Raw genomic sequence first — 16,047 nt, 5'->3', positions numbered from 1 at the left:
ATATCTCAGGAATTAATATTATAAATATAATTATATAATAAATTAATGATGTAAAAAGATGATTTTATCTATTGCGGAAACTTTTAATGAAGGGCAAAAAGTTCAAATCATTTTTCTAAGGGTCTTCACACTTTTAATATATTATAGATATAGATTATAGATATAGATTATATATTATAGATATAAATTATAGATTATATATTATAGATTATAGATTATAGATATATCAAAATAGTAAATAAAAGTACTACTAAAATTCTCTAAAGTTGGACCTTTTCTTTAAGTTTGTATTGATATTTTGTCTTTATTTTATAATAGAAAGAATATAAAAATATTCTTTTAATTTCATAAAATAGACAATTAAATTAAAATAAATATTTTTAAAATAAGAGCCAACTATTTTAAACAGAGAAAGTATTTTAAACTATAAAATTCAAAAGTCTTATCTCGATATCAAATTAAGCTACCTTACATAAATATAAATTAAAATAAAAATAATATTTTTAATACGATCAAATAAAACAAAACATAGTAGAGTAACAAATAAACTACCTCACATAAATTAAAATGCGAAAAATATTTTAATATGGTCAAATAAAACAAAACATAGCAGAGTAATGAACTCTTTAAACACCATCAAAGAATTTTGGATTTATGAATTTTTTTTTGATAGAGTGATTTTCTTGAATAGTCCTACTTTGAATTAATTGAATTGAAATTAATCGGACTCAAATATATATTTTCCGACACAGGTGCTACACAAACACAATGATTGACCTGCAATCACTCATATCTTTGGATTCTTTTCTCACACAAACACAAATACACTCACTTTTTTTCTGTGCATAAGACACAGTGTCCACTCATTTTTTGCTCTCTCACCAAGTAACTCACACACGCAATTCTCCTCTAGTCTTGCTAACCAACTCACACTCACAGCACACCACACATACCGGTCGTATTGGAGTTGGCGGCTCTTTTGTATATGGCACTTGTGGATGTACAGGTCTCTGTACGCGTTTTCAAACAGAGTTTTGGAGCTCTCTGTTTTTAGCCAAAATTAAACAAGTCTTTGAGGTCCAACTCTTCTATTCTCTCTCCATTTTTGTTTGCCTGTCCAATTATGATTTTGTTGGTTGATTGATTTAATTTTCATTAGTTGGTTTGTTTTAATGGACCATCTGTTTGTTTCTTTTAAATAATAATAAATAAAGCTCAAGCAATTTGTAAAAAGAAATAGATCTTCGCTCTAACCTAATTCAAAAAATTAGCTTACAAAGGAGGATTGTCCAAATTCTAGATCAATTGTCCATTTTTTTTTCTGATGTGAGACTATTAACTGTCTCGAGGATGAACAGGAAATTACATAATATGGCTTTGCTTTTTTATCCCATGACAAAGGTCGTAAAAGGCGGATATTTTTAAACTTTATATGCTCATTTATCTCTTAACTTTTATTTTTAATTCATATTTTTCATTGATTTTATATTTTTGTTCTCTTTTTTATCTCATTTTAATTCATTTATCTTAATCTTTATTTTTTTATTTTTCCTTTTTTCCTTAAACATTATTTAATTTCATTTCTCTTTTTCTTTAATTCATTTATCTCAATTTTTTTTTTCTCATTTTTAAAATTTCTCTCATTCTGTATTTTTATTTTTTCCTTCTCATTTTTGTTTTCTATTCTTCCTTTTTTTCTTTTTTTTTTTAACTTTGTTTTTCCCTCTCAATATTTATTTTTTAATTGTTGTTTGAAAGTTTTTGGGTTAAATTTTGCATTTAAGACAAAAGTTATAGAATATTTTATAAATTAAAACACAATGTGGTAGTGTTGACTCTTGCTCATGGAACATAACTTGTTGTTTGAAGTTTTTGGGCAAAGTCTTGCCTCTAAAGCAAGATTTATAGAATATCTTATAAATCAAGACACAATATGGCAACGTCAATTCTTGCCCATGGAGCGTAACTTGTTGTTTGAAAGTCCTTGGTCTAAGTCTTTTCTTCGAGACAAGAGTTATAGAGCATCTCATAAATTAAGATACAATGTGGTAGTTTCAACTCCTGCCGATTGGGCGTGACTTGTTGTTTGAAAGTTCTTGGCTATGTCTTGCCATCAAGACACAATGTGATAGTGTCAACTCTTGCCCATGGAGTGTAACTTATTGTTTATAAGTCCTTAGAATGTGACTTGCCTCTAGGACAAAAGTCATTTGTAGTGTCAGCTTTTATCTGTGAGGTGTTCATTGGGTTAAGTCTTACCTCACATCTCATAACTAAAAACATAATAATGTAGTGTCAACTCTTGCCCATTTGACGTAACTTGTTGTTTGGAAGGAATTGAAGAAAAGAACATAAAAGAAAAGAGAAATAATAAAGTTGAGGAAAAAAAAATATTTTTTTTTTAAAAAAAGAAAAATCAGAGAATGAAAAAGAGAAAAAAAAATAGGAGTTGAGATGAGAAAAGGAAAAAAAGGTTGAGAAAAAAAGAAACGAAGAAAGAAAAGCCAAAATAAAAATAAAGTTGAGAATTTTTTTTTAAAAAAGAAAAATATAAACCAAAGAAAATATAAAGGAAAAAAATATAAAAAAATAGAAGCTGAGAGGAGAAAAGGAAAAAAAGTAGAGGTTGAGAAAAACTAGAGAAAACTAAAATAAAAGAAAAACATAAAAATCAAAGCAAAAATAAAAAAGAAACAAAATAGAAGTTGAAAGATAAATAAACATGAATAGTTATTTAAAAATATTTGAGGTATAGAGGGGCAAATAGGTAATTGTTCTATACATGTAAAAGAAGGAATGCTAGTTTTGTAGGACTTTTCTTATGGGGGCCAAAAAAAACAAAGCCACCCATTATGAATGTCATTTATGTAGTCAACCCGAGGATGAACAATATAATATAGGGGTCCAATATTGGTGAACAAAGAATTAAGATGAGTTTGACTCTTCAACAACATACCCAGTATATCCCACCAAGTGGGGTCTGAGGAGGGGAAGTGTACGCAGTCCATACCACTACCTCAAATATTAGATAGAAAGGCTGTTTTCGATAGAATTCCGACTCAAAATAAAACAATCTAGATAAGTAATAGTAAAAGAACAAGATACAATAGAAAGTAACATATCCAACAATACCATAAACAAGATACTCCAAGTAACACACCAAAAGATACAACCTCTTAAACTCAAACTAACCTTCTACCCTAATCTGCCTCCTCCACAACTTTCTATCCAGGGTCATGTTCTCGGTAAGCTGGAGCTGCTCCATGTCATGTTTGATCACCCCCCTCTAATATTTTCTCAGTCTACCCCTACCCCGCTTGAAACCACCCCGACCCAACCTCTCACATCTTTGCACTAGGGCATCCGTGCTCCTCCTCCTCATATGACCGAACCATCTCAACCTCGCTTCCCTCACCTTGACTTCCACTGAAGTCACTTCCATCTTATCTCAAATAACCTCATTTTTAATCCTATCTTAACTAGTACACCCATACATCCACCGAAGCATTCTCATCTCCGCCGCCTTCATCTTCTGGATGTGAGCCTTCTTAACAGGCCAACACTCCACCCCATACAACAAAGCCGGTCTAACCACCACTCTGTAGAACTTTTCTTTAAGTTTAGGAGGTATTTTTTGTCACACAAGATATCGGAGGCGAGCCTCCATTTTCATCCACCTTACCTCAATTGGATGAGTGACATTTTCGTCAATTTCTCCATTTTCCTGAATTATAGACCCCAGATACTTGAAATTATCTCTTTTACTGATAGAATAGGTGTCAAGCTTAACAACCACATCAGAATTATGAGACACCTCGCCGAACTTACACTCCAAATATTCCGTCTTGGACCTACTAAACCTAAACCCTTTAGATTCAAGGGTTTGCCTCCAAACCTCCAATTTAGCATTAACTCCATTACGTGTCTCACCAATCAAGATTACATCATTCGCAAAAAGCAAACAATAAGGCACCTCACCTTGAATGTGCCGTGTCAAAACATAGAGTCCGACTCTTATACCATGTAAAATTAGGTCTTAGACCTAACTCATACCTTAGAAGTTAACTCACGAGAGAGGATTGACTAAGTCCATATAAGGAGACAGATTGCCTTCCTTTTCCGATGCGACACTCTTAAAAATGTTCAATTGTTGACCTGGGCGAATTGGGTGTAAACAGATTAATTGTGTATTTGGGAAGATCCAATCTAATAAAAAATAGGCTGATAATGTTTAATTTTGGATGGGTAGGCAAATGATAGGATATATCGAAGCTTTTACTGTTAGATGAGTATAGAAATAATTAAATTTCATTTCGATTAAGAATGCAGTTATGCATCTCTTTTGAGACGCTTCAAGGGAATCTTAGGATGCGGTTACACACTTTGGCGAATTTATTCAATAATCCAATTTCATTAATTCAAAACAAGACGTGTAGGCAAAGATTATTAGGGGCGATCCCCTCGGGCAAAGAAAGCAGATATGCTTCTAAGCCAGTGCATGTCGAGACAAATAATGCGGTTATGCATCTAAGTTGTGACCAATAAAAGTTCAACAATTAAAAGAGTGAGCAAATCATGACTTGTAACACAATTTATCCAAAATTAGATTAAGTTGAGCATAAGTCGATAAAAACGACCGTACTAGAATCACGGGACTCAGGGGTAGGGTCACTCAACAAATTTGGAGGCCTAAAGACACTCTTTAATGTCAAGATATAGTTTTTTCAACAACAATATCATTCATAATTTCGAAAGTCTTCTATTTTATTATACTCACTTTATGCCGACCTACTAATCATGTTTTGTTTATCGAGAGTTAGATTGTATATACTTTGGCCAATATTTTCAAGATGTATTTTTTTCATCATATTAATATGATAGACATTTCAACTCACAATACTTTTTGTACAGTTTATGAATATCTAACATTTGATTTTAATATATTGAATTCAATTAATCCAATTTAGCTTCAAAAATCAATCAAATTAACTCTCAAATAGTGAAATGCATCAACTATTTAAGAGGGAAAGAGTAAATATTTTGTTTCTATATTTTTCATCTTTTTCTTTTTAAAAAACACGACATATTATTAAAAAAGGGGCCCTACAAACTTAGGGCCTAAAGAGTTGGTTTTAGAAGCCTGACCTTCATCCGGCCTTGCTCGGAGATGTCTCATACCTTCCCCAAGTCAATATAATTTCTTACTCGTTCTTTTGTTTTCGTAGGTAAAAGAAAGAGTTATTTACTTTTGATTTGAGATTCACAAAGGTGAGTTGGAACACCATAACTCAATTTCAAGTGACGATTTTGAATAAATTAATAAAATAACCCCTTTTCATTACCGTCACTATAATTGGAAAAAACCATTTTCTTTCTTGCTCAATAAAAGCTTGCGAAGGGGATAAAATAGGGGTGAGACAACCATGTCAAATATTTTTAGTTGACTTAGGACCACAAGCATACGGTTGGGTGTGCGAAAAAAGTTCCACATTGATAGCTAAAAAGACTGAAAAACTACATATAAGGTGTAAGATTCTGTTAATGGTGTGCAACCTTTTGGAAAAAGCGTGTGGGCTTGGCCTAAAGTGGACACTATAACACCATGTAAGAGTGTCTTTGGACTGATCGAGCCCAACAATTGGTATAGAGTGTAGATTTGGTGAAATGAGTATAAGGGACGTGGCGGAGTGATGCAGTGGGGGGCTCGATTGGAGATGTGTACACAAGAAGCTAGTTGCGGGATTCGATTGCCATAAAAATACTCATACGATATGGGTGATACACATGAATCTCGATGCCCTGTGGATTGGGGTGATAGGTTACGTGGAATTTAGTTTGAGGGGAAGATTGTGCGCGAACAAAATTCGCATATTGGTAGCTGAAAACACTGGGATGCTAATAAGATGTTGAATTCTCTTAATGGTGTGAAACCTTTTGGAGAAAACTGTGCGGACTTGACCAAAAGTGGATAGTATTACACCATGTAAGAGTGTCTCTTTGCTGCTAGGCCCAACACACATTTAATTACCTAAAAGTAACCAATATAAACATATCGTCACTTTTCAATGTCTCTATACTACTATTTGAGATACTTCATTATTCTACTACTATTTGAGATACTTCATTATTCTACTATACATGAGTAGCTACTTACAATTGACAATGTGTGTGAATAGACAATTCAACTTCTCCGAGATTTTAGAGCTTCTAAAGTCCAGAGAGGTATAGTAATATTTTCATGGTAATTAATTCAAAGAAGTAATGTAAAACTAATTCAAAAGATTCCAAAGGTTGTTGAGCTATCCATCTTTCAAACATATGAAAGCTCTCCTCGTGTTTGTACTTCAGCGCTGTGTGCCCTCCTCCCTAATTGACCAAAAAAAAGAACAAAACCATTTTGAGAAATATGATCACAAGACAATATTACTTTTTGAGTTTAACAATGAAGATAATTACTATTAAAAAAAATATATGAGTGTACAAAATTCTGGCCTTTACTGTTGCATAAGTCATATGATTCGAGAAAGGTCCTTGGGTAACTGCAGATCAAAGCTCTATAATTTAGAAATTCATGACAATTGTATCGTGTTGTCCAATTTGAACGACAATCCAGGGAAGTAAATCGGAAGAACTATACCTGCAACTTGTCCATCAATCGTCCATGGATGCCAATCGTCAATAATTGACTAATTAGATACTTTATTCATGCTTTGGTCGATTGGAAAGGTAACATATTTGTAAAATGTTTTCCTCCATACCAAAAAAAGACACCCTTAAAGAAGATAGAATTTGGCATCAGTGTCCTATGCAAGGTAAAGAAAAGCTAACATTGCAGTCAGCGTTAGAGTCCATAACATGCTCTGTTCTTTTTCCCTTATACTAGGAAGGAACCTCGAAGGTACAAAACAAGTCGTGTTAACTACTAAAGTCTTATAAATTTCATGTATATACCGGCCTGGTTGTGAAGTGAGTGGACTTCACGCGCCACATAAACCTCTCGCTTGTCCGTCACGCATCGGTGGGTGGAGGCGCATGCTCCGGAAGACTCTTTGAGGGGTTAGATTTCCGGCGTTGGATCGTCAATTTGGGTGTACCCCAAATTTTATCTGGTGTTGAAAAACTGTTTTGAGGGCTTTTCGTCACTTCCAGGTTCATTTATTTTTGCAGTAGCTTCCGCATTTCAGATCTGTTTTTTTGTTTGGTGCCTCTGCTACTGCTAACTTCTGCCCGATATCCAATTAATATTGTTTTGTGGATGCTTGTTCTTAGCTGCTGGTTCTTTTGTTCTCCCTCCTAACTGCTTTATTGTACTTGACTCTCGGCTACAATTATTTTGTTGGGTGAGTTGATTGCTAATTTCTTGGAATATAATGTTGTTAGGGACCTTCCAAATCTTGGTTATTCTTAAGTTCTTTATTGTAACCTTAAAGAAAAGCATTTCGAGTATATGGTTGTGTTTTCTGGCTTCTCTTATATTGATGTTTTGGAGATTTGAGTTGGGAAAATTTTATTTTGGCAGATAAGTTTGCAGAGTTCTCTTAGCATCGAGAATCCCTTAAAGCATTCATTCCAGATAGTACTCTTGTTGATTCAAGAAAAGCATATTTTGTCTCCTCTTCAAACGTAAGTTGCTCGGAATCGGCTGCAGGTATCCAACGCGGATGCAATCCGAGGGTCGGATTCAAAAAAATCTAGATTTTAAGACTCAGGGGTACGGGTCCAAGTATGGATACGGGTGCTTGGATTCGGCTAAAAAGTCCAAAATTATAAAATCGAGCTATAAAGCTATTCTAAATTTTTAAATATCTTCTAGGTCGCCTTCCCCAATTACCCAACTTCTTCTTTCAAGCTGTCTAGTTCTTCCCCTCAAAAAAAAAAAAAAAAAAAAAAGAAAGAAGAGAAATGTCATTCAAGGCCTTCCTCCAACTCTCCTTACAAATCAAAGCTACTGTCTACCAAAAATCTGAACACAACCGCTTGAATTCTTAGTTTCTCTTTGTTTGACCCAAAACATGAAGCAACACATATTGATCAAGAGGATAAGCTAAAAAGGAGACAAAAGGACTATAATATTGAAGTTATGTCATTTCTCATGTCTTAGATCCATTTTATCTTTTATTTTGTGAAATCAAAATCCTTTTCTCATGAATGGGACTCGAGTCGATTACCTTTGTAACAAGTTGGGCGTGATTAATATCTGTGCTCCAACTTGAGGGGGAGCGTCACAAAATATAATATAGACATCATTCTTTGTGATGTACATAGGTTTAATTAGCTAGCAGATTTGTAGGAATTTAGGGGGTGAAGTGGGTAATCTGCCTGCCATTTACCTTGGTTTGCCTCTGGGAGCAAAGTCCAAGTCTAAGGAAATTTGGAATGGGGTGATTGAGAAATGTGAGAAGAAGTTAGCAAGATGGAAATCCCAATATCTTTCTGTGGGTGATGACTCTGATTAATTCTGTGCTTGATGCACTTCCAACATATATGATGTCCTTATTTCCTGTACCAACAGGAATCATCAATAGATTGGATAGCATCAGGAGGAAATTTCTATGGCAAGGGAACAAAGAAAAGAAGGGCTACCATTTAGTCAAATGGAAGGCAATGACCATTGAGAAGAGAACTGGTGGTTTGGGGATCAAGAACTTGAAGAACCAAAGTAAAGCTCTCAGAATGAAACGGATTTGGAAGTATGCTAATGAAAATCAGAACCTATGGGGTAATGTCATCAAGAACAAATATGAGGAAGATGATAACTGGATGACAAAGGAAGTCACTACTCCTTATGGTGTCAGCTTATGGAAGTCAATCAGAATGTTATGGAATCCCTCTTTATTTTGTTTACTATGTTAGCACCTAATGTATTGTATTTATATCTTGCTTACATGTTGAAATAAGATCGACTTCCATTCAATTGCACATTTAAACATGAGAGATTCATATGTCCAACTAGCACTACATTTAAACAGCTACGGACTAATGACTAGAACAAACTTGCCAATTCAATCGACTTTAAGCCTATGTATGTGGCCCTCCACTTGAGCAGCTAGTGTGTTGTACAGTCAATAAAATATTGTTTTTTTATGTAATGGCTTAATATCAAACATCTGAGTTGCTCTCTCCTTCCTCTTTGCAGAGGCAGTTCAAGTTCATCACGGATTCTATTAGTCTCCAACTTTTGAGAGAAGAGGGCCGGGATGTCTTGGGAGCGTTTGCAACAAATTTTTGATGTTATAACCTCCCCTAAAATTTTGATAGATGAAGTCCAGCTTTTTACATTGGAACGGGGATTCCACGATATTTTCATCAGCTTGCAGAGCTTCACAGATGAACCTAACATGCGAGATGTCACTCCGAAAATCCAAACTCTTTTTAAAGATGATGCATTTAACCTTTCTTCATTGTACCTAACTGAGCCCTTCGATCTCTTTGCCACTGAGCTGCAAAATAAGATTTTGTTGATCAAGAGGGAAATTAGAGCCAAATACTCCTTTCCTAAAATATCATTACCACTTCCAGCCAAGTTTGTTGGGGATATCCTCCCATATGTGCTAGAGAATATTGGTGGTCTAAAGAAGATTCATGATCCATATTCACCACTTTATGTTCCCAAAACAGTATTGGAACAAATAGAAGGAGTTTCAAAGGAATTGAAATCGCTGCAAAATTTTGTCTGCTTTGTTTCAGAGAGGTTCATAGAGCTTCAGAGCCAACATCATGTTAATTTCTTTCTTCATGTTTTAGCTGTGTCTGGCCACGCATCAACACTTATCTGGTTGTATCTACCAGACTTTACTCCAGAGCAAATGAATGTTATGCTTTCTGATTTCTTGCGAATGAGGATTAAGCCCATTCGACCATGCATTCGCAAGATCTATGTTGATGTCATTCAATCTTTAAAGTCTACTGTACAATCAGGATGGTATACCAACATCCAAAATGAGCATGCAATTGACAGTGAAGGGAGCTTTTTGGAGACTATCCTACACAATTTGGTGGAGGTGCATGCTAATAGCAACTCTACTCAGAGAGTTGCTTTGAGGGATCAGTTGGAAACCCTTCAAAAGATGCTCAACTTTTTGAGATCCAATATCTTCCGTGTGCCAACAGAAGATCTTGAATTTCTTCTTCGAGATATAGAGATTGCGATTATTGATGTTGGACTTCTGGTTTATTCGTTGTATGAAGATGAGGAGAAGGAAAACATGACACTGGGAGAAGTGCACCTAGCACAAGTTCTTGATTTTTTGGGCAAAATTCAACGTCTAAGCATAGCGATCTACGTCACTATTCGGAAGGCGTTTCAATCTAATTTGCCAAGGATTCATGGACTAGGCTATGTTGATTGCCTTTTAAACAACCTGAAGGAGTTCCAAAGCTGCCATTCAGATTCACTAGCTTCTTTCATGGACGAACTTCAATTAATTCAGAAGGAATTTGAGAGCTTGCAACCTTTTCTAGAGGCTGTTTCAGAAGAGCGACACAATGACCTCGACAAAATTCAACATTGTGTGACACAATTGATTGGCAAAGCACGTGAAGTAGAATACATAGTTGATGCTTGTATAAACGAGGAAGCTCCTGTCTGGTGCCTCAAGCAATGGATCTTGCATATCATGGAGGAGATTACGGTTATCAGAGCAGAGGTAGCTGTAATTCGTGAAAAGAAAATGGATTTGGATGCATTGAACACTGTCCCAGCTCAGACGTCAAATTTGGCAAGGTTTCCAATGATGAATGAAGAAATTGTTGGTTTTGAGGATGTCATAGAAAATTTAAGGGATCAACTAATAAAAGGCACCAAAGGACGAGATGTTATCTCGGTTGTTGGTATGCCTGGTCTAGGCAAGACGACTTTGGCCTACAGACTCTACTATGACAGGTTAATCACTTCTCACTTTGACATTCGTGCACAGTGTTGTGTGTCTCAAGTATATTCACGTAAGGACTTGCTAGTTGCAATTTTACGTGATGCTGTCAATGTGGACTCTGGCTGTAGAGAAAAACAAGCTGATGAATTAGCTGATCAGCTTCGCAAAACTTTATTTTCCAAAAGATATCTGATCCTTCTTGATGATGTGTGGGAAACTAGTGTGTGGGATGACCTAATAGGTTGTTTCCAAGATGTAAATAATGGAAGTCGAGTTATTCTAACAACAAGAAATCATGAAGTTGCCACATACGCCAGATTTCAAAGTGATCCCCATCCGCTTCGTATGTTTAACAATGACGAAAGTTGGGAGTTACTGAGAAAAAAAGTGTTTGGTGAAGAAAGCTGCCCTCTGCTGCTAAACAATATCGGGCAACAAATAGCAATGAAGTGTGGTCAATTGCCTCTTTCAGTTGCTTTGGTGGCTGGTATTCTAGCTGAGATGGAGAAGAAAGTAGAATGTTGGGAACAATTGGCCAACAATTTAGGTCCCCACATTCAAAAAGACTCTAGGTCCGTTATAGAACAAAGTTATCAGATTTTACCCTATCATCTGAGATCTTGTTTTCTTTACTTTGGAGCATTTTTAGAGGACAATGTTATTGATGTTTCAAAGTTAACATGGTTGTGGATCTCGGAAGGATTTATTAGAAGTTGTGAAGGCAAGAGCTTGGAGGATATAGCAGAAGGCTATTTGGAAAATCTTATTGGAAGAAATCTAGTGATGGGAACTAAGAGGAGTCCTCAAGGTAAGATCAAAGCATGTCGCATTCATGACCTATTGCATGATTTCTGCAAGGAGAGAGCAAAGGAAGAGATGCGTATCCTGTGGCTAAGATGGTAATATGCCAATTGATGATAGTCTTTTGGCTCAAATATTAAGTGTTCAAGTTATATTGACATTTAATCATATAAGTTTACTAATTTCTGTATATATTTGCAGGGATCAAAATGTCAATCCTTCTTCCCGCCTTTCTGGTCACAAGCAACTAGCTCATCGCTTGTGCATTGATGGTGAAGGGGATCCTGGAAATTGGAGCTCGTGCTTGTCACATGTTTTCTCTATAATTTTGCATAACAACCGCCTTTCCATTGGCCACGATTCCCACATTTTCCACAACTTAAAGTTTATAAAAGTGTTAGATTTGGAGTCCACTAGAATTAGTTTATTCTCCTTTAATCTAGTTTACCTGAGGTACTTTGCTGCTGAAACATCTGACTTCTCAATCATAACCGATTGTTGGAAACTTGAAACTTTGAAATTAAAAACTTTAGGAGAAACAATGTCACTACCCATTACGCTCTGGAAGATGGATAAATTGAGACATCTGCATATTTCCAATTGCAGCTTTGCCAGAGAATTTGCACTAGACTTAATTGAGAACTCCAAAAAACTTCATGATCTGAAAACTCTTTCCACTCCATATTTTTCTTCCTGCCAGGAAGCGGAATTTATTTTGAGAAAAACACCAAATCTTCGGGAACTGAGATGCAAAGTCAAGGGTGTTTACCACTTTCAGGACTATGTATTGAATTTTCCAGCACGGATTGAAACACTGAAGATTCATGTTAGCTACACAGCTTATCCAGCACAGATTGAAATACTGAAGCTTCAAAACAGCTACACACCAGCAATCCCCTTTCGCATCTCCGCTCCAAATCTCAAAAACTTGACACTGAAGGACTTTTACCTGCATCCTCAACACTTATCAGAAATTGCTTCTCTTCAGAACCTTCAAGTGCTCAAACTGAAAGACATTTACTTTGAAGGTTGTAAGTGGGAAGTGCGTGATGGTGAGTTCCATGAGCTCAGAATCTTGAAATTACATGCTGGACAAGTTCACTTTGAAGAATGGACTGTCGTGGATGATGCCTTCCCTAACCTTGAGCGCTTGGTTTTGAGAGATTGCAAATTTCTTAAGGAGATCCCTTCTTGTTTCGAAGACATCCCTTCTCTGAAGTCCATTGAGGTAAGAAATTGCAACGAAAATGTTGACAAGTCAGCGAGGGATATCAGGGAAACACAAGTTGAAGATTATCAGAATTCCGAGTTTGAGGTCTTTATCCACTAGAGAGAACAGAATTCACATTCAGGTACGTAACTCAAAAATTTCAACTACGAGAAGTCTCATTTCAAAGCTCTATTATTTATCGCCTGTTTCTCTAACCTGCACCCAAGGGTGTGGCCTAGTGGTCTATGAAGTGGATTGAGAACCCGAGGTCTCAGGTTCAAATTCCAGCAAAGACAAAAACACTAGGTGATTCTTCTCATTTGTCTTAGTCTTGGTAGACAAAGGTACCTGATTTTTGTTGTTGGTGGTGGCAGGTGTGCTGTGGATTTAGTTGAGGTATGTGAAAGCTGGCCTGGACACCACAATTTTTTTTTTTTTCAAAAAAGAGGTAAAAGTCCTTGAAGTAGCACTGAGGTTTGAAATTCTATTTATGTGCAGCTTGACTAATTCTACAGGTACCTACTACCTTCCACCAGTATAGTATCAAATAACTCTGTCCAAGCTAGAATGATGGAGAGAAATCACTTAGTGACCACTGAATTAGGATGAGAACCATATCTCAGATCAAATCCTAGCAGAGTAAAAAATACTAGGTGATGGCGGGCAGAGTTACCTGGTATCTATGCTAGTGGGAGATAGCAGGTACTCACTGGAATTAGCGCGCAAACTGGTCCGAGCACTACGTTAATTATCAAAAAAGTAGTTATATGAGAGAAGAAAGCAACTTCTCTTATTAGGATTATCTCATTTTCTATTTTTCTTTCTCTGTTTACTTCCCTTCTTTCTCATTCGTTTCCTACATACTAAACAATGTTAATCACACATTTACCTGGAGGGTGTTCCAGGTAGTTTCTTAGAAGGTTTTCTTTATATGTTTATAAAGGAATAATATGTTTGAGAACAGCATGTCGGAGAAAAAGGCGGAAAATTTGAGTGTTCAAATATATCCTTCAATGTTGCACGGAAAGGGAATATCTGAGTCATTTGTGTAACAACAGGGATACATATATGCATTTTTTAATGGAGGGTTTATTTGCTCTTAAATCATATTGTATGGGGGTTTGAGGTAGTGCTACAGACTGAGTGCACTTTACCCTCCCCAGACCCCCCATTGTGTGGTAATATATTAGGTATGTTGTTGTTGTCGTCATATAGTATGGGGGTATTTGTAGCTTTTCCCTCAATTTATTTATTTTTTAGTCTTTACGAAGGCTTTTACTACTTAACGTTAATAGTATTTGCATCATTATGGCAGTTGATATGTATATGGATTAGAGGAAGATGTCACACCTTCTGGTGTCTTTGCAAGAAGCTTATATTCTGCAAGAACACAGGTATATTTATGTCCAATAATGCAATCAACTAAACTCTTTTTATGTCTTGATAAAAACAACATTTTTAGCAATGATATTGCTGAACTTATTTGGAGTGCAGGTGCCTGGATTTGCTACACTTGAGCCGAGGGTCTTCCGGAAACAACCTCTCTATCTCTTTGAGGTAGTGGTAAGGTCTGCGTACACTTTACCCTCCCCAGACCTAGACCTCACTTGTGGGATTTTACTAGGTATGATGTTGATGTTGTTGTTGTTGTTGTTTGGAGTGCAGCTGTGCAGCCTAAGCATAGAGTCATCATGTGGTTGTACACTGCCTTCTATGTGCAACTCAGGCGTTAGAAAATGCATAACATTTATTCACTGATTGCCTATGGGTTCGAGAAGTTAGAGAAACTCTTATGATCTGGGGCGGGTTAAATATACAGTCTGAGAATGTCCAGATGGTAATGAGCAGCATCAAGAGGAAGCACTGGCCACAATTCAAGACGAAGGTGGCAGCTGCGATGCCATTTGGAGTGCCATGATATAACAAATCTGGAAAGCCAGGAATTGAAAATTGATAAGAGGAATACATGTAGTAAAGAGACAGTATAGTAACACAGATAAAGACGGATTTGGTAGAGACAATTAGATCGCTGAAAATGTCTAGAAGGATACGTAGAGGTAGTGGTATATTGCTACAAGTACTGTGTAATTAGTATGATCAGGGCCTGGTTTTCATAAACGCCCTTCCTAGAAGGTGATTTCTTGGAACTAGCTGTCTTTAGTTTGTAGTATTCGTTTATGCTATAGATGGTGATATTCATAGTTGTTACCAAAATAAAGAAATCTAACTGTTAAAAGGAACTTACAGATGTAGCTTAAACATTTTACTAGTCTTTTTGTAATAAGTAAAAGGACCAAAAATACATACACAATGTACAATTTAGAGCAAAATACATCATCAATTCAAAAAGTGTCTTCTTTACAACAATAACATATTCAGTGTATTTTCACCTAGTGGGGTCTGGGGAGGGTAGAGTGTACGCAGACCATACCACTACCTCAAGAGAAGTAGAGAGGCTGTTTCCGATAGACCCTCGACTTAGGACCAATAACAGTATAATCAATACAAAAAGTAAGCGCATATAAACTAGTATGGTACACAAAATAAACTAACAGTACAACAAACACAAAAAATAAAGCCAACACCACTAGCCCCAAAAACTACCGCCACAACTCTACGAACTAGAAACTCCAGACCCAAAGGAGTACTCCCCTATTACTACCGCCGCGCTCCGACCCCCTAACCCTCTACCCTAATAAGCGTCCTCCACACCTTCCTATCAAGGGTCTTCTTTATACTTTTAAAATTACATAACTGACTCATTCTTGTTGGCTAATAGAAGTGAAATAGCCAATTCTAAGATAACCTTTTTTTGTTAAAACAAAAACCATGTAGATTTCATTAAAAGAAAAGATTAGTCGAGTTACCAAATTATAAATGTTAATGAAACCAATTGGGTTAAATTAAACGATCTTGAGGATGGCCTCGATGCGGATATAATACAAGGCATTTAGTGAAAAAAGCTCTAACTTTTTCTCGATAAAAGACAAAAAATTAACCGTAGTATGCAACAATCGATCAATAGATCTATTAATTGTGCAAACATAATACCTACTAAGCATGGAGTAAAATACGTATTATTAGCCATAAGCATTCCTCACTTCAACTCGAAGATTGTGAGTTCAGATTCACCAAGTTAAGGGAGTAAAAGGGGTGGTCTTGGCC

The 16,047-nt window shown here is 36.1% G+C and overlaps 1 protein-coding gene and 1 pseudogene across 7 annotated transcripts; one reads left to right on the top strand and one right to left on the bottom strand.

Annotated features, from left to right (window-relative positions):
• Positions 1 to 745: 745 nt before the first annotated feature.
• Positions 746 to 15,096, top strand: LOC107850419 (putative late blight resistance protein homolog R1B-23). Of its 7 annotated transcripts, none has more exons than XM_016694923.2 (8): positions 746 to 1,077; positions 7,520 to 7,623; positions 9,137 to 11,770; positions 11,874 to 13,024; positions 13,257 to 13,330; positions 14,198 to 14,276; positions 14,377 to 14,445; positions 14,548 to 15,029. In XM_016694923.2, the coding sequence occupies exons 3-4, from the start codon at positions 9,198 to 9,200 to the stop codon at positions 13,000 to 13,002; spliced, it is 3,702 nt and encodes a 1,233-aa protein (XP_016550409.1). In that variant the 5' UTR covers positions 746 to 1,077; positions 7,520 to 7,623; positions 9,137 to 9,197; the 3' UTR covers positions 13,003 to 13,024; positions 13,257 to 13,330; positions 14,198 to 14,276; positions 14,377 to 14,445; positions 14,548 to 15,029. The 7 variants fall into 7 exon arrangements, with proteins under 7 accessions (XP_016550409.1, XP_047256929.1, XP_016550410.1 ...); XM_047400973.1 differs by having other exon boundaries at positions 7,520 to 9,022; XM_016694924.2 differs by lacking the exon at positions 7,520 to 7,623.
• Positions 6,208 to 16,047, bottom strand: part of LOC124889730 — a 30,077-nt pseudogene continuing 20,237 nt past the window's right edge.

The sequence above is a fragment of the Capsicum annuum genome, chromosome 12 (genome assembly GCF_002878395.1).
Source record: "Capsicum annuum cultivar UCD-10X-F1 chromosome 12, UCD10Xv1.1, whole genome shotgun sequence".
NCBI classification, from domain to species: domain Eukaryota; kingdom Viridiplantae; phylum Streptophyta; class Magnoliopsida; order Solanales; family Solanaceae; genus Capsicum; species Capsicum annuum.
This window is presented reverse-complemented; position numbering and strand designations above follow the sequence as displayed.

Bases quoted from the DNA above. Each gene is read 5' to 3' on its own strand.
- LOC107850419 (XM_016694928.2), top strand. From the start codon at position 9,198: ATGTCTTGGGAGCGTTTGCAACAAATTTTTGATGTTATAACCTCCCCT. The intron at 11,771-11,873 runs GTAATATGCCAA...ATATATTTGCAG, and splicing joins CGTATCCTGTGGCTAAGATG to GGATCAAAATGTCAATCCTT.